This window comes from Canis lupus, chromosome 15 (genome assembly GCF_048164855.1).
Source record: "Canis lupus baileyi chromosome 15, mCanLup2.hap1, whole genome shotgun sequence".
NCBI lineage: Eukaryota > Metazoa > Chordata > Mammalia > Carnivora > Canidae > Canis > Canis lupus.
In genome coordinates, this window is record NC_132852.1 from 25,018,621 (window position 1) to 25,043,809 (window position 25,189).

Sequence of the window (25,189 nt, forward strand, 5' to 3'; positions counted from 1 at the left end):
TAGAGCTATCTAGTAACAGTTGGTGACAGTCTCCAAATTAAAGGTTAGGTATGAGGATGATAGCTTCTGAACTGGGTTTTATAAAACTTAAAGGAAGTAGCTGACCAAAAACAAGGAAAAATATTTCTTTCAAAATAACACAGAAAATAATTATAAATAGTTCAAAATAAATAAAGGAGTAATGAACCTGAGGAAACAAGTTAATCTGACAGAATGAAGTGGAGGGGGCAGAGACAGACAACCTATGCTTCTTTGCATTATTTCAGAATAAATATATAGTTACTTTCTTATATCATGATAACAAACCCAACAATGAGAATACTTTACACTTAGGGAGCAGTTGAACAAGTACTATAATAATCCTCTTTTGTGCAGCATGCCATTGAATCATCAAGAATATCCCTGAGATGTAGATACTAGTTTTACCCTCTTTTTTAGAGATGAGGGAACTGAGCTCAGAGAGTTCTAGAAACTTGTACAAAGTCACAGAGCCAATCAGTAGCAGTGAGGGACCCAGTATTTGTTCATATCCACCTCAAATTTTCTATTTTAGTCTTATGTCTTGAATTCATAATTAGATTATTTCTTTTAACAGCATATCTTTTTATTTCATTTAGTGCCACCACAGCACGTAGTAAAGACCTGTGCATTTGGTGGGTACATAGCATGTGTCTATTAACTGAGTTGCTAGAACTAGGCATAAGAGGATGAGAATCTCAGAGCACATGACTAATGGCCGGGCATTCCAGGAGGGGGTTGGGGAGAAGGTCATCATTAAAGCATTTTAAGGAAAACAGTGATATAGTAATACATTTTATCAGGGCCAATTGCCTTTCTAGTGCCCATCAGATACAGAGAGGAGGAGGGTAGCACCAGCAGAAAACTATGACTCAGGCTAAAAAAATGAGGACATGGACAAAAGAAAAAAAAATCCATTATGAGGGATACTAGGAGGAGTAAAGGGCACACATTTAACACTGAGAAGCAGATGAATTGCTGGTTAACATTGTCCATCAAGAAAAATAATCAGCAATTCAGGGTCAATTGCTTTCTGAATAAGTCACTTATCTTGAGTATCATCTTTACCGAAAATAAGTCTACATGTCTATGGTGCTCCTTAATTGAGAACTTTCATTAATCAGAAAAAAAAATAAAATAAAAATAAAACAAAAAACAAAGCCTCCTTGAATAATCAATATTTCTAAATGGCTACTATATGCAAATCACTGTACCAAAATATAAAAGAATCTTTTGAAGAACTCACAAATTGATTTTTGAAAAATTTGCAAATATCCAAGAAGGAAGAAATAATACAATTTTTCTAGTGAAATTTATGAACATATTCAGGTACTTCAGCAATGATTCTTCTTTCAGAATTACTAAGGTTGACATAAAATCAGATGTTTTAGAATACATACCTTGCAAATCACAAAAATAGAGTAACTTACAGCAAGAGTCACCAAGTAGGATTAATAAAGTACCAAAATTATATAAAACCATGTAAAAGGTAAAACAATTATACCAAAATAGTTCCTTAAATTAATGCATTTGGCATTGAACTTTCATAATTACAAGGTTGGGGAGGGAGACAGGACTTGTTAAATATTGAAAGGAATTTATAACATGAAAATGTATCTATCTGATATGTCATTTGCAAATATCTTCTCCCATTCTGTAGGTTGTCTTTTAGTTTTGTTGACTGTATCCTTTGCTGTGCAAAAGCTTCTTATCTTGATGAAGTCCCAATAGTTCATTTTTGCTTTTGTTTCTTTTGCCTTCGTGGATGTATCTTGCAAGAAGTTACTATGGCCGAGTTCAAAAAGGGTGTTGCCTGTGTTCTTCTCTAGGATTTTGATGGAATCTTGTCTCACATTTAGATCTTTCATCCATTTTGAGTTTATCTTTGTGTATGGTGAAAGAGAGTGGTCTAGTTTCATTCTTCTGCATGTGGATGTCCAATTTTCCCAGCACCATTTATTGAAGAGACTGTCTTTCTTCCAATGGATAGTCTTTCCTCCTTTATCGAATATTAGTTGACCATAAAGTTGAGGGTCCACTTCTGGGTTCTCTATTCTGTTCCATTGATCTATGTGTCTGTTTTTGTGCCAGTACCACACTGTCTTGATGACCACAGCTTTGTAGTACAACCTGAAATCTGGCATTGTGATGCCCCCAGATATGGTTTTCTTTTTTAAAATTCCCCTGGCTATTCGGGGTCTTTTCTGATTCCACACAAATCTTAAAATAATTTGTTCTAACTCTCTGACATATCAGATAAAGGGCTAGTTTCCAAGATCTATAAAGAACTTATTAAACTCAACAGCAAAGAAACAAACAATCCAATCATGAAATGGGCAAAAGACATGAACAGAAATTTCACAGAGGAAGACATAGACATGGCCAACATGCATATGAGAAAATGCTCTGCATCACTTGCCATCAGGGAAATACAAATCAAAACCACAATGAGATACCACCTCACACCAGTGAGAATGGGGCAAATTAACAAGGCAGGAAACAACAAATGTTGGAGAGGATACGGACAAAAGGGAACCCTCTTACACTGTTGGTGGGAATGTGAACTGGTGCAGCCACTCTGGAAAACTGTGTGGAGGTTCCTCAAACAGTTAAAAATATACATGCCCTACGACCCAGCAATTGCACTGTTGGGGATTTACCCCAAAGATACAAATGCAATGAAACGCCGGGACACCTGCACCCCGATGTTTATAGCAGCAATGGCCACGATAGCCAAACTGTGGAAGGAGCCTCGGTGTCCAACGAAAGTTGAATGGATAAAGAAGATGTGGTTTATGTATACAATGGAATATTCCTCAGCTATTAGAAATGACAAATACCCACCATTTGCTTCAACGTGGATGGAACTGGAGGGTATTATGCTGAGTGAAGTAAGTCAGTCGGAGAAGGACAAACATTATATGTTCTCATTCATTTGGGGAATATAAATAATAGTGAAAGGGAATATAAGGGAAGGGAGAAGAAATGTGTGGGAAATATCAGAAAGGGAGACAGAACGTAAAGACTGCTAACTCTGGGAAACGAACTAGGGGTGGTAGAAGGGGAGGAGGGCGGGGGGTGGGAGTGAATGGGTGACGGGCACTGGGGGTTATTCTGTATGTTGGTAAATTGAACACCAATAAAAAATAAATTAAAAAAAAGAAAATGTATCTAAAGGATATTGAGCTCTCTCATGAATAATATTAAGTGATTTATTGGAAATACAGAAGCATTAAAATTAAGAGCATCTATAAATTCTGAGAAGAGTTAATTCAATGTGACACAGCCATGGATTTTTCTGTTTATCTAGCTTGCTAAAGAAATGTTGTCCCCCCACCCCCCAATAAAAAGGATTCCTCAATATGGCTGACAATTCCATTAAATAGGACATGTCAAATTCTTTTTGGAAGTAAGGATGCACAATTACATTTCTCAGGTAATTATACATACATTTATTTCACTTCACTTTGATATATATATATATATCAATCTTCCTAACACATGTCTCTTCCACTGTAACTGAATTTCCTTTATCTTCCATTGAATGATTCAGAAGCTAAGTTTAATTGAAATCATAAATTCTAGGGGGTAAGACCTTGGTGACCTTTGACTTCATCAGTCTTAGGAATTAATGTATTGTAGACAGTGCTTTCAGAACCATATTCTACTCTAATCCCCAATTGGCCTACTTAAGGTCTATAACATCCAGTAAATCATTAATCCCTCTGGATCTCAACATCCTTATAGGCAAAATGACAGACAAAGAACTAGATCAGTGTTTCCCAGGGTTACATAGATTATTGGTAAACATCAGCTGACACAGGGATAATTATTTTAAATTTTAATAGTTATTTATTTTAATGTGTAGTATGAATAATACAACCAAAAATTCAAACCATAAATTCATGTGTTTTATTTTTGTTATTTAGAACAAGGCAAGAAAAATATTTATTTAAATATAATATTTAAATTTTATTAAATAAAAAATTTATAAGTGATATGTGTATGTAGTTAAAATTGAAAAGGTAGTATTAGAAGTAGTTTGGGAAACACACCTAAATGATACCTAAGTCCCCTCCACCATGAAGAGCCTATATATATATATATATCATGAATTTTATATATATATAAAAATTCATGATAGACATATATATAGAGAGAGAGAGAGGCAGAGACACAGGAGGAGGGAAAAGCAGGCTCTATGCCGGGAGCCCGACGTGGGAGTCGATCCCGGGACTCCAGGATCACACTCTCGGCCAAAGGCAGGCGCTAAACCGCTGAGCCACCCAGGGATCCCAAGAGCCTATATTTTTAATAAAAGAATGGTGACTGTCAAAATGAGAGAAATACTTTGTAAATCAAAACAGGTGATATCAGTTGCCAATTAGACACAGCTTTTCAGTGAACTTCTTTGTTCAAGTGAGATGACATAGAAATCACTGACTACTAACAGTATCACATACTGGCCTGATTTGAAAAGAGTTTTTAAATAAAGAGATGGGAAATAAACTCATTTTTCAACTTACCTTCTTTTCTTTTATGTTGTCTCCTATGTCTTCCCCAAAATGTGAAGCTCTAAACTCTTCCTGTTACCCATTGTGGCCACAATGGGCTCTTGCGCCCTCATTTGGGACAGAGGCTGCTCCATCACTGGAGGATGTTTTCCTGCAATTTCTAAGGACATGATTACCCATTTTGAAATCTGTCTGTAAAATATTTTTGTGGGAACAAAAGTGAATGTTTTTGAGGGGAAGGAATAAATTACTTTGCCACTGATTCTTGCCGTTTTAGAGGCAAATGAAGAGAATGCTTATAAAACAATAGAGAGGGGATCCCTGAGTGGCGCAGTGGTTTAGTGCCTGCCTTTGGCCCAGGGCATGATACTGGAGACCGAGGATCGAATCCCACGTCGGGCTCCCGGTGCATGGAGCCTGCTTCTCCCTCTGCCTGTGTCTCTGCCTCTCTCTCTCTCTCTCTCTCTCTCTCTCTGTGTGACTATCATAAATAAATAAAAATTTTAAAAATAAAATAAATAAATAAATAAAACAATAGAGAGTACCTTAGCCATTTCTGTGTGAACATGTCTAATAAAATATGCAAAACAAGTGCTGCCTATAAAGAGAGAAAATACAAAATCAATTGTCATGCTTAAATTGTCAGTCTAGCTTAAAGGCCCAGTGATTGGAAGATAGGCTTTCAAAGCGCCTTCTTAATGGTAGTTTTCTATGGTTCTGATTCCAAAGAACTAAGAGAGAAATAACTTATATAAGTGAGGGACATGGCATATTATGAAAATAGCACATTAAAGAGGAAAAATCATACTCCATTTCCAACTGAAATCATCAAGAAGAAATTAGATCAATAAATTGCCATTGTACAAAAATGAAGCCAGATATGACATCTATTACTTATGTGACAGCATGTTAGCAGCTTCTGTGTACTTGTTTAAGTTCTTAAAAGGTGTCCAGCTGAGGTCCCTCCTGTAAGTGTAGAAAGTCATTCTAGCAGCAGACCGAAAGAATCAACATATGTCTACAACATTTCCGGAAGGCATGTCAAAACCAGCATTTCCCGTAACCATGTTTCACGTCAAAAACATAAACAGACACACACACAGTCTAAGCTCCCACACACAGCTTTAAAAGACCTCATTAAGAGAAAGAGAATTATTTACTCCTCCTTTCCTAAAATGCTTTCTCTTTAATGGCTTTTTAAAATTCAATTATAAAACACCTTCACAGATCAACACAAATGAAAATCTTGACTTGTAGGGAACTACTGGAGGGTCAGTACAGCCATTAAAAAATATATATAAGATTGTTATCCTATCATTTGTATATTGAAAAGAAGAATAACAAGACACGAATGGTGTTTTTCTCTCATTTGGAAGTTATTAGTAGACTTCCCTTTGTTCCATTAAGAAATAAGAGAAGAAAATATGAAGTTACAGCGAACCCATATGGGCAGCAGGAAAATCCTATTTAATTGCTTTATTGCCAGAAATGTTAAATCACTTCCTGAGGATACAGTTCAAATGAAACATATGGTAACTATTAACAAAAACCCCTAATGAATTCAAAAATATGCTTTTTATAGGAGCTTTCTCATAAGCAATAGTCATACATGTTTCTTAAACTGTATATATGGATATGTGTTTGGTTCTTTAATTCCACAAATGTTTGATGAAACCTACTGTGTACCAGACTATAGAGCCACCTTGCATGGACTGTTTTGTTTCAAGCACAGAAATAGATATAACACTATGGAACCTGAAGATCTGAAGCCCAGGGCACCTGAGTGGCTCAGTGGTTGAGCATCTGCCTTTGGCTTAGGTCATGATCCCAGGATTCTTGAGTCCCGCATCAAGCTCCTTGTGGGGAGCCTGCTTCTCCTTCTGCCTATGTCTCTGGCTCTCTGTGTGTGTCTCTCATGAATAAATAAAATCTTAAAAAAAAAAAAAAAGACCTGAAGCCCAAATCCAGCCATGCCTCTTCTCTGAAGTCAAAGGCAAAAGACCAATCTTTAGACCAATACTCCTTCCGAAGGGTTCAGTGCCCAAGAAAACCATTCCATTTCTACCTGGATAGTTCTACTTATTTACTGTCTTCTCACTTCTTTTGATGTCACATCAGTGATGATGCTAATCCTTGCCATTGAGCATCCACTGTATGGAACTGTCCTGTCTTTCATGTATTCTTCAACTGGAAGAAACTTCCAGTTGTATTCCACAACTTGTATTCCACAAGGAAGGAACACTTGGCCAAGGGTTTCTATACATAGGATAATGTAAGGCATGTAATTTAGAAATCAACATATAGCTTTAATTAGTTTAAAATGAAGTGTCAGCATTTTAAAAATTTACTTCTAAAACTTTTCTAGAGAGACAATTCTCCCTCAAATTCAAAGATAAACCAAAAAAAAAAAAAAAAGCAACAACAACAAAAACAAAACAAAGATAAACCAGCTGAGAGACATTCAGCTGTTGACTGTGTGGTTTTACTTTGAAAGAGCAGTTATAAAATTCTGGGTGCATTAAACTTTGACTCTCCTACCTCCACATCATGCAATTATTTCATGAAAGTGAGCCTTGGAGGCTTAAAGCATCATACAGAATATAGTGATATTCTAAAGTAATAGGCACTGGCTCCGTGGAGGCTAAAATATTTTTGTTTTGTAGTACAACTCATTGTTTAACATTTTTATTAAATATTTACTTATATGTGTTTGCTATACACTTTGTAATCAAATAGAACAAAATATGGAAAAGACTTGTTGCTAGTCAACTTGTGATTTGGGGCAAGACATTCAATTCATCTTAAAATGCCTTTTTTTATAAGAAGAGATGGCTTATTTAGATAATTTATAAATACCTCATACAGATATTCCTGCACAGATATTTTGTGATCTCAGTCAATATTTTAGCATGGAATCTCTCCAAATTTTTCTTCTCCTTTGTTTTAAAAAGACTCTAATTAGTATTTTCAAACTAGTGTTAGTGACCTCAGAGGCCAGCATGCCAATGGTTGTGTCCTGGCTTCCATCACTGACTGTGGCCTCACATAAGTTACTTCCCTTTCCAGGACTCCATTGGTTATTCTAAGGATTCAGTGAGTTTATGCAGGCGAAAGCTGAAAACTGTACCTTGTACATATTCAGAACCTAGTAAATATTTTCTATTTTTTTCTGAGGCACTTTCTCCACGAACATCTTTTAACTGCTTATCACCAACCTTTACCAACATTTACAATCTTCTCAATGGAAGGGTTTTGGCTTTGTTTTATTATTTACTGGTCACAGAAGAGAAAATTTAATCTGAAAGACCTCATCTCCAGGCAGGGAGGAAATCTAGGGGCTAAGCTTAAAATATAACACACAGTGTGAATTTAAGTCCTTTTTTTTTTTTTTTTTTTTTTTTTTTTTAGAGAGAGAGAGAGAGAATGCACACAAGAGGGAGGTTGGGGGGAAGGAGAGAGAGAATCCTAAACAGTCTTCATGTTCAGCATGGAGTCTGTTGGGGGCTCTCAATATCACGCCCTGAGACCATGACCTCAGCCAAAATCAAGGGCCGGATGCTCAACTGACTGAGCCACCCAGGCGCCCCAAATGTAAGTTCATTTTTAAACCCCTCTCAAAAAAGATACATAAGAAGTAAACAAATATCACTAACACTGTGTGGTAATTTTTCTGTAAAGGGGGAAACAGTTTTTCTAAACTGTAGAATCACAGCAGTTCTTCCTGAAAGAAAGAAAAAATAGATGACCCAGCTATAAATGAAAGGATGCTGAAGGAGATACCTAGAGCCTATGCAATCCCTTCAATGTCCTGGTCTCTGGACATGACTTTCCACCCTGCCATGTACTCACCTGATACTCTTCCTCACAGCTGCACATTTGCCAGGATGCAGAGTCAGCATTCACACTCAGAGAACAAGAAGTAAACAACTAAATGTAGATAGAGATTGAGTCAAAATATACTTTCACTATGGATTAATATTGCCAAAATAAAAGCCCCCTCTATTTTTACCCAGAGAGATATTTGCCCCTTATTTGGAAATTGTATCAACCTCCAAATTCCCTAAGTTCCAAAGGTCAGGGTCTCAGCAGTAATCAATATCTCACAAAGATACATAGATATCTTGATATTTGATATTTCTGGAAATGAAGATTGATGCTATTCTATTTCCGTAGGCGTATCTGCAACCTAGGTGCATGTGAAATTTCCTCTCTCTTCCTCCCTCCCTTTCTCTCTCTCTGTCTCTCTCTTTCACACACACACACACACACACACACACACACACATGCACATACATGCATGTACAACAAAATTAATTATCCATTTAAGTCTACTTTTCTTACCCCAACTCTGAGGACTTTGTCCCGAAAGAGAAGGAGACATGTCAGTTGTAGATATTTTGTTTGGTCAGTGGTTTTGGGTAGAAGGTATCAAATCCCAGTGGCTCAGATGTATTGAAGTCTTCCAATACAAGTTAATACCCTCATGTGCATGATATTGTATACATGAATAACTCAGGTGAATGGGAAACAGAAATTCAACTTCCTTAATTTGTTTTAGAATATCCACTGAGAGTAGAACTAGACATTTATACGTTAAACTCTTTTGTAAACATCTCCTGAACTCTAATTTTTAAACAATGGTAGTGATAGATGATAGTTGCTGGGAATGGAACTTCTAGAACACTCCTATTAATAAATTGACCCATTGGCCTAGAGCCCATAGAAACAAATAGTAACAGCAGTTACCTTTTCCTGAAGACCTCAAATGCTTTATCAAAGCTACCACAGTTGGTCCTTTAAGCAACCTTAAGAAGTAGATGTGATTGTCCCCATCTAATAAAGGAGGAATCTGAGCCTCAAAGAGATAGGGCAGAGATTTGAAATGCACAGAAACTCACCAGACAATTTACTTTTTCTGTCTTCCAAAACAGGACAAAGAAATTGAACTAAAAAATTCTACCCAAATTCAAAGAATGTCTTTGGTTTCATTTATTGCCAATATGTTTTTAGGGTTAATATGTGTTTTCAGGGAAGAAAATAATTACATGATTAACAATTATTATACCTGCGTCTGATAACATTCCTGATAGTTCCTCAACTTTCATTTTTCTTTTACTTTTCTTTTAAGCTTTATTGAGGTATAATTGACAAAATTGTAAGATATTTAAAGTTTTCTATCACAATAATTGGAATACATATACATTGTGAAAGGATTTCCACTTAATTACCACATTCATCACTTCTCATCTTTTTTTTTTGTAAAAACACAAGTTCTACTCTCATAGCAAATTTTAATTATACAGTACAGTGTTATTAACTATAGTCACCGTGTTATACATTTGATCCTCAGTCCTTGTTCATCTTACAACTGAAAGTTTATATACCCTTTTACCAAATCTTTCTTATTTATCCAGACCCTCACAACATTTCTACTCTCTGATTCTAGAAGTTTCACTTTTTCTTTTCTTTTTTCTTTTCTTTTCTTTTCTTTTCTTTTTTTCTCTTTTTTTTTTTTTTTTTTTTTTTTTTTTTTTTTTTTTTTTTACATTCCACATATAAAGGATACCATACAGCATTTGTCTTTCTCTGTCTGGCTTATTTCACTTAGCATAATGCCCTCAAGGTTTATGTGATTGCAAATGGCAAGATTTTCTTCTTTCTCATTCCTGAATAATATTCTATTGTGTATATACCACATCTTCTTTTGCATTCATTCATTGAAGGACATTTATTTAGGCTGTTACCATATCTTGGCTTCTCTCAACAATGCTGCAATGAATATGCAAGCACAGCTATCTCTTTGATACCCTCTTTTCATTTCCTATGGGTATATAACCAGAAGTTTGGTTGCTGGATCATACAGTAGTTCTTTTTTTTTTTTTTTTTTTTTTTTTGAGGAAATTTCATGCTGTTTTCCACAATGGCTGTGCAGTTTACACTCCCACCAACAGTGCACAAGGGTTTCCTTTCCTTCACACCCTTGCCAACACTTATTTTGTGACTTTTTCTTGATTACTATTTTAACAGTTGGGAGGTAATATCTCATTGTGATTTTAATCTACATTTCCCTGATGATTAGTGATGTTGAGCACCTCTTCATGTACTTATTGGCCATTTGTATACTTTCTATGGAAAGATGTCTATTCAGTTTTTGTGCCCACTCATTTTTCTACTCTTGGGTTCTATTTAATTTTTGCTCCATTTATGGTAGTTCATTTTGTTCCTGATAATGTTTTGGTGTTTCTTTCTAATAATAACAATTCTGTGACTTCTTTTTTTTTTTTTTCAGACTATTCCAGGCATTTCAGACAAGGAAAAGGCTGGTAAGTGGACATTTGGTTATGTTTTTCATCATATTCTAGAATAAAATTCCATCTTTGTGTAGACATTTCATTAAATATCAAAAGTGTATATAGCTATTTAGCAGTATCATGGGAGATTAATAGGGACTGATGAGAAACATGGAAATGCGAAAAATTAGACTTGGATTGGTGGTTTCAGGTGCTTTTAAAAAAATCTTTTGAGCTTCCTCAATACTGTTTTAGGTTTTATGTATAATAATAATAATAATAATAATAATAATAATCTTTTTAAAAAACAGATCGAAGATATATTACCAAACTTGAAACATAGAACTTAGAAATTAGATATTTGTGATTTTTAAGAGCTGCATTCAAAGTTTATAGTGTCATCTAAAAGATAACATGATTTAAATGACTTTACCCATCAAACTTAATGATTAAAACATTAGTTTTAGATTATTTTTATATGGAGAATACTCTCTTTCTAGTTCAGTGATCTTACTTTCACTGCTAGGTGGTTTTCACACAAAAGTTTTCATAGTTTATATGCTTCTATGAGCTAAACTTTTCTCTCATGTTTAGGCTGTGTCTGATTTCTTTACTCTAATATGTTGAAAAGTAGCCTTCAGAACAAAAGAAAAATATTGAACTGGCATCTTGTGTCAGTTCAAGAGAAAAACTGTTCAATTTAACAAGGCAGTGGTATTATATGGATTAGTAGCATGTAGTAACTGAATCCCAATTATAGTCCCAGTGCTCTAATACCAAAAATAGATGTATTCACTGTCTAGTTGGGACCAGAAATAAATGGTTAAGTAACATTTGCATCACAAAGAGAAAAAAACTTAGCCAAAGTCATGCTTTATCTTGGGTTGTGACATTCTCTGTAATTTCCAAGAGTAGCTGCAATTTAAACAAAGTATATAACAGAGCAAAGCTGTCATCTTATTCCAGAACGTCAGCAAATTCTTTCATACCCCAAGGAGAAAATTAAGATGTGAATTCTTGGCTGGTGGGGAAGGGGAAGAAGGGATAGAAATGCTACTGCTTGGGGGAATGGAGAGGCAGAAATATCTTTAAATGATTTCCGTTTGATAGGGAGAGGACCTTCAATTTTTCAAGCTTCTCAAATATTTTAAAGATATGTTTATAAAAACAAAGAACTAACTAAACAAAAAGTGTAACTATAATGTAACTACCGCATTTTATCGTAATTCAACTGCAAGAAACAAAAACAAGACATTGTTACTTTTCAATGCTCTATTTGGGTCATTTCTATAATGATGGGGCATGAATGAAAAAAGCTGATAAATTCCATTCAAAGAGATGGAATCTCTTTGAAAGTAGGATCTACCAGTTGATACAAATGACCTACCCAGGTCTCAGATGCTTAACCCAGATGGACTGATTTGAATAGAACCTGGCTTCTGTGTATTAAATCATTAGAGTGATAGAATGTACTCCACCATGGAGTTTGATATGGATTTCTTAAGAATGTACTGATTAGCTTAGAAGGAAATGTAATTTTGTTTGATAGTATAAGAAATAAATGATTTTTTTAAAATCAGTGAATTTATGTGTCAAGATAAAGGCTTGTGTTTGAATATTTTGTTAATAATGGTAAAGGATTTGACAAAACAGAATATGACTTATTTCAAGTTTTAAAGGACCATAACAGACTAAGCAAACTAATTCTTATATTTCTAAACTTTATTATGACCCTATTTAAAATATTTTCAGTATTATATACAAATATGAATCTCTTTATTCCTCTTTATGAATCTTGGATTTTAAGCTCGGCAAGACAGAAGAGTGGCAATGAAGAGAGAGTACCTACTCAATCTTCTGAGGGTTAATTGAGCTCTTAAATAGGATTAAGCTTCATTCCCGCCCCTAAGGCCTGTTATTTTTTTTCTGTCTTGTTAAATGAATGTAGCCTATTGTTCCATATTAAGAAAGTCTATTTTTAATCTGTGTGACCTCTCATCCAAGCCAACTGGAACCAATCCCACCAGGCCTTGTGAAGCTCTAAAAAAAATCATTTTGGGTACATTCCATTAATAATTCTTGAGATACAGTTGTGTGGTTGTTTCTGTGTATGCTTTAAGTAGACATCTTCTATTCTGATCCATGTTGCTATATAAATACATCCTGGTGGAATTAATCCTGCTGCTCATCTTCCACCTTGTGATGACAAAAATTTCCAAGGAGAGGCACTTTGAAAGAGCCTCCCATTGGTTCGTTATTCCAGAAATATACGTATTGAACAGCAACATATTCTAGGCATCTTATTAGGTTATATCAAGGAAGCAGTTTACCAATAAGGCATGTTCCTTGCCCTGAAGGAACTCAATCTCTAGTCAAGAATAATCCATTGGCCCAGCATCTACCTTTTCTTCTTCTAAATTGAGAATTTCTTAAACCACCTTATTCAGAAAGTTCCCAGGAAAAGAATCAAAGTATTAAAATGTACATTCTCATGATCTGAAATAGAATCCAATTAATTTGCTTTAAAAAATCATAATCACATAGTAATGTATAATCATATCCAACATATAGTATTTTCATATAACCTCCTCCATGCCACCAGCAACTGTATGCCCCTAAAGAATGGGCCCAATGCCTTTGGTATATTCTCTAGCACATCTGCTTCCTATCTGTGTGGCCTTAAGCAAGTTACTTAACCTCCTCATTTTCTCATTTCTAGAGTATAAATAAAGAAGCTGCCATGTTGTTGTTGTAAGGCAACAATGCTTGGCACAAAATAGGCCCTAAAAAATGGTAGCTGTTTTTTATGATAATTGGTTGTGCTTATAATTACCATGTGTACAAGCCAAATAGAATCTAGCTGTGTTACTGCTGCCCATGTCTGCTCTAAGAGCTCTTAAATGCTTCCTCGGGGCACCAATTAACAGTTAAGCAGCCGTCCATGTGGAAAAAAGAGATCACTTTCTCTGTAAGCCTCTGAGTAAGTTAATTCAGACAGAAGTTATCATAGCATAGGCAGAGTTGGTCGTATTTTAACCTCTCATTAGAAAGTCCTGTCTCTATTAGGGTGAAATTCTCTCTTGTGAACAGATAATCTTCAGTTTTCACAAACAATTAGTCTATGAGAAATGTATACCCTGCATCCTCTCTTCCTATGACTACATTATCCACTGCATCCTTAATCCCGGGGTAATTGGATCCTATCTTCCCAGCTCCCATCCTCACTCCCTCACCCCCTGTACACAATGCTGTCAACACTGCCTTCTAATCAACCATCATCCCTTCTCCCTGCCATTGCATTAATGGAGCCCCCCACTTCCCACTGGACTTTCACAACAGCAACCAGAACTGCTTTCCCTGCCTCGACCTGTCATTACATCAGTCCACTCTCTAACGGTCACCAGAGTGATGTTTGAAAAGCACCACCTGGTCATATCAATTCCTGCCTGAACATTTTCTTTGTCTCCCTGCTCTCCACAGGCTAAGGTCAAACTTCCTGCATGATACCTGGCCATTTGTAATCTGGTAGTAGTATAATTTATCATACTAGATATGCCCTTTTTGTCACTGAGATCCACTGCTTCTTCCCAGCTCTGTGCCCTGGAGGCTTGACTAGTGTGGACAGAATCAGTGGGCTGCCCACCTTTTTATCTTCCCTATTTCACCAATGAGGAGCTGGAGGAAACTGGGAGGAAAATAAGGCAGGGCATGACAGTGGGACTGTGAGGTTGGGTAGTTAGTTCCCATCTCTTTCCCAAGGAATCACTGCTGGCTTCTCTTAGGTGACCCTTTCCACCCAACTTAGCAGGTGCTGAAAATCATTCTCCTCTTGCCCTTCTGGCTTCCCTAATCTTTATAAATAGTTCTGTTACCAAGCTTTCCTCAGTTTACCCAATATACCATCTGTTTCCTGCTAGGAGTCTCTCCAATATATCTACCAGTATTTTCTCTTATTTCTCTTCTCTTGTGTTGGTTTGCTGGTTTGTTCATCCAACTTTAGCCTCTTCATTCAGTTATAGAAACTTTTCCATTAGTATCAAGTTTCTACTTTTGCCTGGATCATGCAATCACCTTTCAAAAAAATACGGATGATAGGCAGAGATAGAGAAAGAGAGAAATGGTTTATTCTGGGGGAAAAGAGGATATGGACCATGTTTCTCTTCATCTTCAATGAATATAGTTTCATTTAATTGCATGGGAGAAAAAAATTCTACATTTATGATTTAGAATCACCCTCTATAGATGTATATAAATTAGAAAATTAGCATTGCATTTTAGTCACCAAAATATGACTCTCTGAGCATATTTGAAAAGTAGTAATATTGAGTAATATGAAATCTCTCATTCTAAAATAAAATCACAGAACACCTTGCAAATTTTGTCAGAATGCATGGCAGCTCTGGAAAATAGACCATAATTATTGCCAAAAATGGCAAATTTTTTGCCTTGCATATCTTGAAAATTATACTTGTTTTATTAGATCAAATATTAGATCCAAATTTATTATATCTCCTTAATGATTTCCCAGGCAGAGTTAGTCATGGATTTTTCTGTGCTCCTAGAAATCTCTATAGGTTTGTTACAGCAATCTTTATCATCTTGCTTTGTTGTATGTCCTCATCTCTAGGCCATGAACTTTCCTAGATAAGGAATATTGTCTTTGTGTGCCCTATAATTAAAACAGCTGATAAGCACATAGTGAGTGTTCTGTAAATACATGCTAACCAATAAATTATAATTACAAAGATGCTTTAGCTTCAATCTTGATGATTTAATGTTGATATGGTTCTAAAAATTTATTTAACTGCCCCTACCACCCAGTACTCCTACTACCCCCACAACTGCCAAATATTTCAACTGGATAATTAATTAATGGTGTTATTTGGGGATCTATCCCACACAAATATGTAAAGGGCACCATTGAGAAAAATGACTTAGAATGTGACTTTGGTTGCATTCCTTGGTCATTTTTCTTAGAATGTTTGTATTCCTGCCTCTAGGTTAGTTCATTGGCAAGAAAATGTTAAAATCAAGATAATGAATAATTGTAGCCTGAAACACTCGTGAAAGATAGCTTTCAGAACCATATAACAGATTCACAGTCTCTCTAAACTTTGTGTTGTGGCTACTAAGGCAGAGCATAGAAATCAAACACTTCTTTGTGACAAATATGTGAGGGGGAAAAAAATCAGGGTTTTTCATGATTTCATTCCAAGTTCTTGTAAACATACCAATAACAAAGCCCAGATTTGGTGCCTTTTGGTATTAATTTTCTTGACTGCCTTTGATCACTGAGAAGGGGAATACAGACAACAACAACAGCAGAAAAGAGCTAAAATGCAAAGATGTGCTCCCCTTTCCAATCTCACTATCATTGCTTGATACAGACTCATCCCTGTGATGTATTCCACTCTAAGTCATGTTTCAATATCTACTGATATTGAGATTTAATGAAAGAATAAAAATAGGTCTGCTGTATTTCAGTTTTCCTTTGAAAGACTGCTCTATGTCATCTCTCTAGATCACACTAGTTTTAGTGCTGTCTCACTAGGCTGTAAGCACCTTGGAAGACAGAATTTTGTTTTATTCAACTCATACTCCCTATGCCTGATGTTAGGGTAGTTCCTGGATGTTTGGTAAATAAGCGAATAAATAAAATCCTTTTTTCAAAAAAAAGCAGCAAATGCTTTACTCCATATGCATAATACTCCTAGAGCCAAAAGCAAAATCGTATCATTCTATTCTAAGTGAAGCATTTTCTGGGACTGTAAAGACCCCAAGCTGTTTAAAAGGGTTCGGCAGGAAAAAAAAAGGGGGGGGGGGGGGATTCGGCAGGATCTGAAAATTGTCTTTATCTGACCAGGCAGGGCTTTGGCCAACATTCCAAATTCTTTATTCCCTTTAACTCTCCAAAAATGAATTTCATTATTTTTATACTAGTAGCTTATAAATACTCACTTGCTTCACTTTTCTTAGTATTATGGTTTCTGCTTGCCTGCTTTTTTATGAGGAAGGAATTTAGGGTATGCCCACACATAACCTCTCAGTTTCTCTGAAACCTAATGTAAACTAATCCATGAAAAGTTGGCTGTGGTCGACTGGGCTGTTGAGAGGAAACACATTAGCTTTCAGGTATCAAGGAATTCATGAAAAATATAAGTAAGCTATTCTTAAATGCCAAAAATCTTGAATTCATAGGATATTTTTCAATACAAATAACTTTCTGAATCTGCTTCTAAATGTTCTGTTGGTATTTCATTTATTACCAGGTAGGAAAATAAATCTACTGTATCACCAGAACCAATCAAACATATTTCCTTTTCTACCCAATCATATTTCAAGTGACACGAATACATGATAATTCTCTTTAATGAGTTCCAATTTGAACCATTTTTCTTCTACTTGGCAAGGTCTTCCCCAGGTCTCTATAGCCAAAGGCAGCTATATCTTTCTATGGCATATCGTGATACTTGTGATGTATTTCTGTTCATGAATTATCTTCCATATCACACTGTAAGCTCTTAAAGGCCTAAACCCCTCAATTTCATGTTTGTCACCCCACATCCAGTGTAGTTCCTTGCACAAGCAGATGCCCAAGAAAGATGGAATCAATCTATTTATTTGACATACCCAGCAACTCCTCCAGGCGCTACATTAATCTCCAGCTTATCAATAACAATAACTTTTCACATTTGATGAGCTTAAAATTTCTTCCTCCAAAAAGTCTTGTGCATATTTTGCTCCCTACTTTATCCCTTGAAAGAATGGCTATCAGGACTGTGAAGGAGTAGCTAGGAACTACCAGCCCAGGCTAATGACACAATTTTTCATTTTGGTATTTTAATTGACATTGACTTTTTTTATCCCTAGAAAAATTAATTTGTCATTTCTGATCTTCCCTGAAGAATAATTTATTAAAAGGCCCCTTTGCATTAGTTGTATTTTATAGAGCAATAGAACTTTCATTTAGTTTGAAAATTATATCTGATCATTTTTTAGATGCTCTCAAATATTTATCTTTATACAGTTTGCAATGCACAATTTGCAGTTCAGTTACTTTTATTAATAATACGAATATAAACACATATACTCACAAGATAACTGTACATTGACTCTGCTTTCTTCAAAGAGGTCCACTGACTTTGGAAAGGTAAATATGGCAAAGTATTACTTCGACCTTCTGAGTATGAAGTGACCTACAAACTCTACTGGTAGGACTTTGCTTTCCTTTTCTTATTGAACCTCACTTGATTTGAAGGACTTTGATTTGTTTTTCTATGGACAAAAGTTTAAGATCATCTTACAGATGGATTTATAAGCATTTCTATTATAAACTAAAAATATGATTTTGAGACGTGGTTTATCTTAAGTAGGAAATCCAAGATAGTTATTAACAACCATAACAAATTTATTGATGCCCAAGATAAGGCTGGTGCCCATTTTGTTGTATGAAGGCTGTGCAGAACACAAGTCTGGCTATGTCAGAATGGACCATGGATTTAAGAAAGTATTTTGTCCTGATTACTGTAATCAGGTAAAAGAGATCTTATAAATTCTATAAGTCAAATTTAAGCAAAATGATCTCCCAAAGCCCTTGTTTGCCCACCACAATGTGGTTTTGGCTTTGGCTTTAAGATTTTTCTAACCAGAAGACACATTCCAGTGACTCCCAACTGCTAATGTTATAAACTTCTTAATATAATAATCAATTCTTTCTTATGGATTTAAGCAAATACAAAAAGGATAATAGTACAGTTTTCACTTTAGTTTATCTGCCTTTTTAAGTCTATGGTCTTCTTGGATATATTTACCCAAATGTTTTCCCCACTGTGCGCTGATCTCCTACATTTTCCCTGCATCAGTGTAATCTCAGCCTCCTAGAAGGTTTTTGACTTAACGTTTGTCAAATGAATGGTTGAATAAATGATAATAGCAAGTGTTTACTCTGCCTGCACTTTTCTGAGCACTTTATATATATGAGCTCAATAAATCCTCTAGCAACCTTATAAGGTTAAGTGTTACTATTTTCCACATTATAGAGATGAGGAACCTGAGACTCAGAGGTTTCCTAAAATACCCAAAGTCATACTTTGTTCAATGCAAGACTCAAAGCAAGCAACACAGACTAGAATGCATGCTCCTAACTACTATGCTGTGTGTAGTGGTTAAATGCCAAGACTCCTCAGGCTGATGAACAAATTTTTCCATGATCCGACCCTGGCCTTCCTTCCTAACCTTATCTCCCATCCTCTTCTAACATGTACCTTCCGCTGTAACCATGGTAGCAACACTTTTTGCCTAAATTTGCTTCTACATAACTTGACCTTTGATCCTCCTGTTTCCTTTCAGAAATTAACTCCCTCGGCTCCCAAGGTCTCATTTAGGTCTCACCTTCACCATGAAGTCTCTATGACAACTTCTGCTCATATTAATTTCCTACTTTTTGAAATAATGCCATTTTCATGTTTAATGATATGTGGGTTGTCATTGTGTGTTGAGTGATTTCTTTGTCTCAGCATTGCCTCCAGTAGTCTTAAACATCTTATTAAAAGTCATTAAGTATAGCATTGTACACTTAAAAGGGTTTATTTTAATAAATAAACTGTTTTGGGGGGAATAATTTTAGATTAGTGGAAAGTAATCTCCTTTAGTGGAAAAGTAGAAAAATTTAGTGGAAAGTAGAGTTCAAACATATGACATTCTTTTAAGGGCAAAGCTATGGATATGGTTAAAAGTTCAGGGGGTTGCAGGTAGGGAGGCACGAATTGATGAAGCACAGAGGATTTAGGGTCAAGGAAACTATTCTGTGTGATACTACAATGGTACAGCATGTGGGCTTTTCAGTTGGTGTCTTTCACTTAGTATCATTTAAGGTTCCTCCATGCCTTTTCATTATTTGACAGCTAATTTCTTTTTAGCAACTAAGTAATACTTCATTATATAGATATACCTCAGTTTAAAGAGTTTATTTAATACATTCTTAGTGTAAACACTTTTTAAAAACTCATTAATCATAAAATAATTGCACACTCCACTTATATTTTTGTCTTTAGGCAAAAAGTAATTCTATTCTTTTAGTCATTGATTTCAATTACTTCATTTCTTTCCTGTGGAATTTCTTCAGGTTTTCAAATGAAAAATACTACCACTCAATATATGTATTACAACAGCTGTTATTTGTTGTGTACCTAACATGTAGTTTCTGAGAAGAGAGCTAGACCCTCCTAATACTAAGCTACATGGTACATGAATCCCTTGGGCTCCAAAGCTGATGTTTTATCTACCTCTTTATGCCTAATATCACCATTTTTCCACCTCTAATGGTCTAACGAAAGTATGAGTTCACATAATTTATATGATCTACATATTCCTGTCCTTATGCCTTTGCTTCCAAAGTTTACTGCCCCCAAAATACTCTTCTATTCTTTTTCTCCAAACCATACTTTTCCTTTAAGGACTCATTTGAATGCCACTTTTTCCACCACGCCTCCTCTGACTGCTCTACTCTTCAGTTAATTCTTCCTTTGAATCAGACAAGTTTCACTGCTCCTAGGTCACAAGGAACATCCTAGGTCCATGTGACCACCTATCCTAACTCATGCAAAGTCCACTGGACAAGAGACAGGCAAGTAGGGGTTGGGGAGGGACACACTTGACTCAAGGTCAGAGAAGAGATGGGCAGACCAATGGACAATCTCTTTCTGTCTTTCTGCCTCTCTCTCTCTCTCTCTCTCTCTCTGTTAAATTATGAGCTGAAGAAATAGTCAACCTACAATAGGTGTTTTGGTGAAAAGTTCACATGGACTGTGAGATAAAGTAACAGAGGAAACCACCTTGCAAAAAAGAGAATAATGGCAGAGTTGGGCTAAGACAGAGAAGTGCAGAACAATGCAAACTAGAGAAAGAAATGAAAAAAGTAGCTTCTTTCATTCCAGATGACTCCCTAGGTGCCAACTTCAATTCTTAGAAGGTCTATGTCCCATATCTGCAGAATATTTCTGTATTCTCATGCCTCCTCAGGCTTTTAGTTGGACTAAACATAAATTAGTTCCTTACACTCAGATAATTAGACATCTTTCTTCAAATTCAGATTGCATGTACAATTAGTATCAAAAATTGTCTATTATTTAATTTTACCCAATGTCTTACATCATTCTCTGCTTCTTACATATGTGTCCCGTCCCCTAAAATATGCTATAAGCAGCCTCAATGAAAAGCCATCACATATTTTTGTTTAGTTTTAATCTATAAGACCTACCATCAACTAAGTATATAGTGAATGTTCAATAAAATTTTAACTTTTCACAGCTATACTGCCTTTTTAGTCTACAGAGCTATCTTACTACTTCATAATTACCTGCAACCCATAGAACCTTTCCTAGCTCTTTTAGCTATACTCACCTACATCAGCACCATCTTATCTTGTATTTATGAGATTCATGGATTTTCTCTTTCCTCCTGACCAAATAAATTATCTCCTTTTTAAAACCACTCAACTTTATCCTGAACACGCCATTTGGCTTTTGATTTGCATTGTAATGTGTTTGAGTCAAGTGCTGATACCCTCAACAATTTATGTTCAATAGACTATATCACATTCTCCCATTCCACTAAACACAGTAAGATATTAAATAATAATAGCTAACATTGTAAAACCAAAAGAAGGAAGAATAAACAAATAATTGAGGGGGAGACACTTGGTACATTTTTTTAAATAAAGTATCTTTATGAGAAAAAAATCAGAATTCTCCTAGATATATCTATATTCTATGACTTAGTATTTTTTAATTTAAAAAAATTACCCACATGGTGGGTATTTCAGTGATGTTTCTTCCCCTGAGACCCTAATGGCTATATTCTAGCTACAATGATAAAGAAATTAGCTTTCATTTTTTCAAAGAAAGATCAGCTAGGTGACTCAAAGGGGAACATGAGGCTTTTCTTCTTTTATAACTATAGTGAAGTGGGAAGCTGGCTTGTTTATTATATACAGAAACTTTCATCATTTTGTAATATTTTTGAGCACCAAATTTGGGGGCCTTTAAAAAAGTCATCTCTGTCTAACTTGTGACCCTGACACTGAGATGGCACTCATCATTCTGCAGCTAATCAAGAACCATCCCCCCAGATGGTCCAGGACAACAGAACATAAACAGAACAGTGACCCCTCATCCTCACATGCAGGCAGCACCCTGGCCTTTTTGTGATGCAGACAAGAGGACCGTGATGTAGAGATGTTATAAACGTCTTTCCAAATGGAGAAATTCTGACACACATACAAATATCTTCAGGCATTCCAAAAGCATTCCCATCTACAATGTAAGCTTAGTTTTGAAAAATAACCACAGATCACAGATATCAAGACATTTTCCTAAAGGAAACACGATATAAAATTTCAGCAAAGTAGGTTTAGTTAGATTACAGATAGAAGTTAAAAGGAAGCCATAGTTCCTTTTTTTTTTTTTTTTTTTTTCCTGGTAGAACCTCAGTAAGCCAAGCTAACAGCACTGATCCATAGAAAGAATTCCACATCTGGAAAATCTTTGCTCCATCTGTGGTAGGTTTTCAGCCTTTTGCTCTTTCTCTTCCATTTCCCGTGACTTCAGCTTACCTCTCTTTTGTTTTCTTTAGTTAAATTATTCAACCCTTAGGGGTTTCAGGGTTTTATTTTGTTTTGTTTTATTTTGTTTTGTTTTTAGGAGGAAGGAGAGCAAGAGAATACCTCACACTGTCTTCGTGATTTTCTAGAATTTAGTCTCACTTCTATTTCTTGAAGTGTCTACATAAGTAATCTAGACAGTAAAAAATACAAATGTCTTTTCAACTCTGGAATTATATGTTAGAAATGCATTAGGTTAGATAGTGATTTTTACCTTTTTTAAATTTTTACTTTAATAGTTTTAATATTGTAAACTTCTAATTTAAGAGTCTTATTTTGTTTGTATCAAATGATAGAAGTTAATATAATAGAACAGGTTAGATAGCGATTTTTACCTTTTTAAAATTTTTACTTTAATAGTTTTAATATTGGCTTTAATTCTAATTTGAGTCTTATTTTGTTTCAAATGATAGAAGTTAATATCATAGAACACATAGAAATAAAGTTACATATTTGTATCATAGCACTCACTGATATGATGTTTAGTATAATTAAGAAGAGATGTTTACTGTTAAATTATTATCTCCCCAAAAATCCTCCTAAACCCTAAATACATTATATGGCATTGATGTTTGGATTTTCTTTTATTGTCTGTCTTTTCTTCCCTTACCTGCCCTTACACATTCTTACATGGAATCTCACCAAACTAAAGCTATATCTCCACGATCTCCAGCCCTAGCCTATCAGCCAAGCCACCTTTCTCATGTTCAGCAGCCCCTGAGACTCCATCACAGAAATACCCACCCTCTATATCCTGCAGTGTTTTTGCTAATACTGTTACCTTTCCCAGGAACTTTCTTTCATACTGTTTCCAAATTTCTATATTTATCTCCCCTTTAAAGCCTTCCATGACCACCTCTGCTCTGAAATCAGCCCTATTCCCCAGAAAGCTCAAACACTAAACTCGAAATTCTCATAAGATTTTTATTCCTTTATGTTCCTTATGATTACTAAAGCTTATTCTCCCTATTATATCATAAAATCCATGTCCAGTTTATCTTTAAATGTCTTCACCTAAAGGACACCCAATTATTTTTTGCTTGAAAGAAAAATAGCATTTTTAATTTAAAAATAAAGGCATACGGGACGCCTGGGTGGCTCAGCAGTTGAGCATCTGCCTTTGGCTCAGGGCGTGATCCCACCGTCCCGGGATCAAGTCCCACATCAGGCTCCCTGCATGGAGCCTGCTTCTCCCTCTGCCTATGTCTCTGCCTGCCTCTCTCTCTCTCTGTCTCTCATGAATAAATAAATAAAATAATAAATAAATAAATAAATAAATAAATAAATAAATAAATGCTCGGTTGGTTAACCTCTAACTCTTAGGGTTTTGTTCAGGTCGTGACCACGAGGTCCTGGGATTAAGTCCTATATCAGGCTCCCCACTCAGTGTAGAGCCTCTTTGAGATCCTCTCTCCCCGTCTCCCTTTGTCCCTCCCTTTACTAATACTCTCTCTTTCTCTAAAATAAATAAGTCTTTTTAAAAAAGAAAACAAAGGCATACCTATTTAATGCAATGTTTGTTAAAATGTACCTCATAATTTTCTTAATTTCTTGAAGAATGCTTCCTTAAGAATTCAGATTCCTAGATAACTCCAGGCCTGGAGGCTCATAGGCCAAAGAATCTCTAAGATAATATACTCTCCAGAGAGTTCTTGTCCACAATAAAGTTTGAGGCATCACTGGTTAATGTTAATGATAGTTTCCCATTTATTCTTCCTCCACATGCTTGCAATCTCAATATGTACCTCAAAGTTTGTACTTTGCATAACAAAGTCCTAAACCTTAAGACAAATGATTGTGACACTGAATGACTATATTTATATTACATTATAAATATAACCAGAAATATCTCTGAATGTCTATTTTTAACAAATAGTGTACTGGACATATAAAACTATTTAAGATACTATCCTGCAAGAGCTTACAGAAAAGGTGAGAGAAAAGATATGTGTGAAAAATTTATTGAACAAGCAAAGTAATCAAAGATGCCACATTATGTCATATAGTCACAAATTTGCCACTAGTTAACTTGCTCATCCAATCAACTAAAGATAACAACATGTTAAAGTAGTAAATGTAATTTTAAGTCCCACCCAGAGCAATTAGGCAGAAGAAGACAGGTGGGGGAGGGTGAAATAAAAGGCATCCAAGTTAGAAAGAGAGAAGTAAAAATGTCACTACTTGCATATGCTGTGATGTTATACGTAGAAAACCCTAAAGATTCCATTAGAAGACTGTTAGAATTAATAAATGAATTCAGTAAAGTTGCAGGCTACAAAATTAATACAGAAAATTCTGTTGCATTTCTATACACTAATAATGAGCTATCAGAAAGAGAAATTAAGAAAACTATCCCTTTTGCAATTGCATCTAAAAAGATAAAAGACCTAGGAATAAATTTAACCAAGGAGGTGAAAGACCAATGTATGGAAAACTACAAGACATTAATGAAAGAAATTGAAGAAGACACAAATAGAAAGCTATTTCATGTTCATGGATTGGAAGAATTAATATTGTTAAAATGGCTATACTATCCAGAGCAACATGCAGATTTAATGCATTTCCTATCAAAATTCCAGTGGCATGTCTCATAGAAATAGAACAAATAGTCCTAAAATTTGTACAGAATCATAGTAGACCCCAAATAGCCAAAGCAATCTTAAGGAAGAACAACAAAACCAGAGGCATCACCCTCCCTGATTTTAAAC

At 35.4% G+C, this 25,189-nt stretch overlaps 1 protein-coding gene across 10 annotated transcripts in view; it reads left to right on the plus strand.

Moving 5' to 3' along the window:
* Window positions 1-25,189, plus strand: part of DLC1 (DLC1 Rho GTPase activating protein) — a 493,356-nt gene that overhangs the window by 277,236 nt on the left and 190,931 nt on the right. For all 10 annotated transcript variants that reach the window (XR_012007573.1, XR_012007574.1, XM_072776234.1 and 7 more), the window contains one exon: window positions 10,822-10,855. Coding sequence is in view for 8 of the 10 variants with exons in the window: in XM_072776234.1 (XP_072632335.1) it covers window positions 10,822-10,855 (34 nt within the window). In the remaining 2 variants the exon portion in view is untranslated. The remainder of the gene's footprint in view (window positions 1-10,821; window positions 10,856-25,189) is intronic.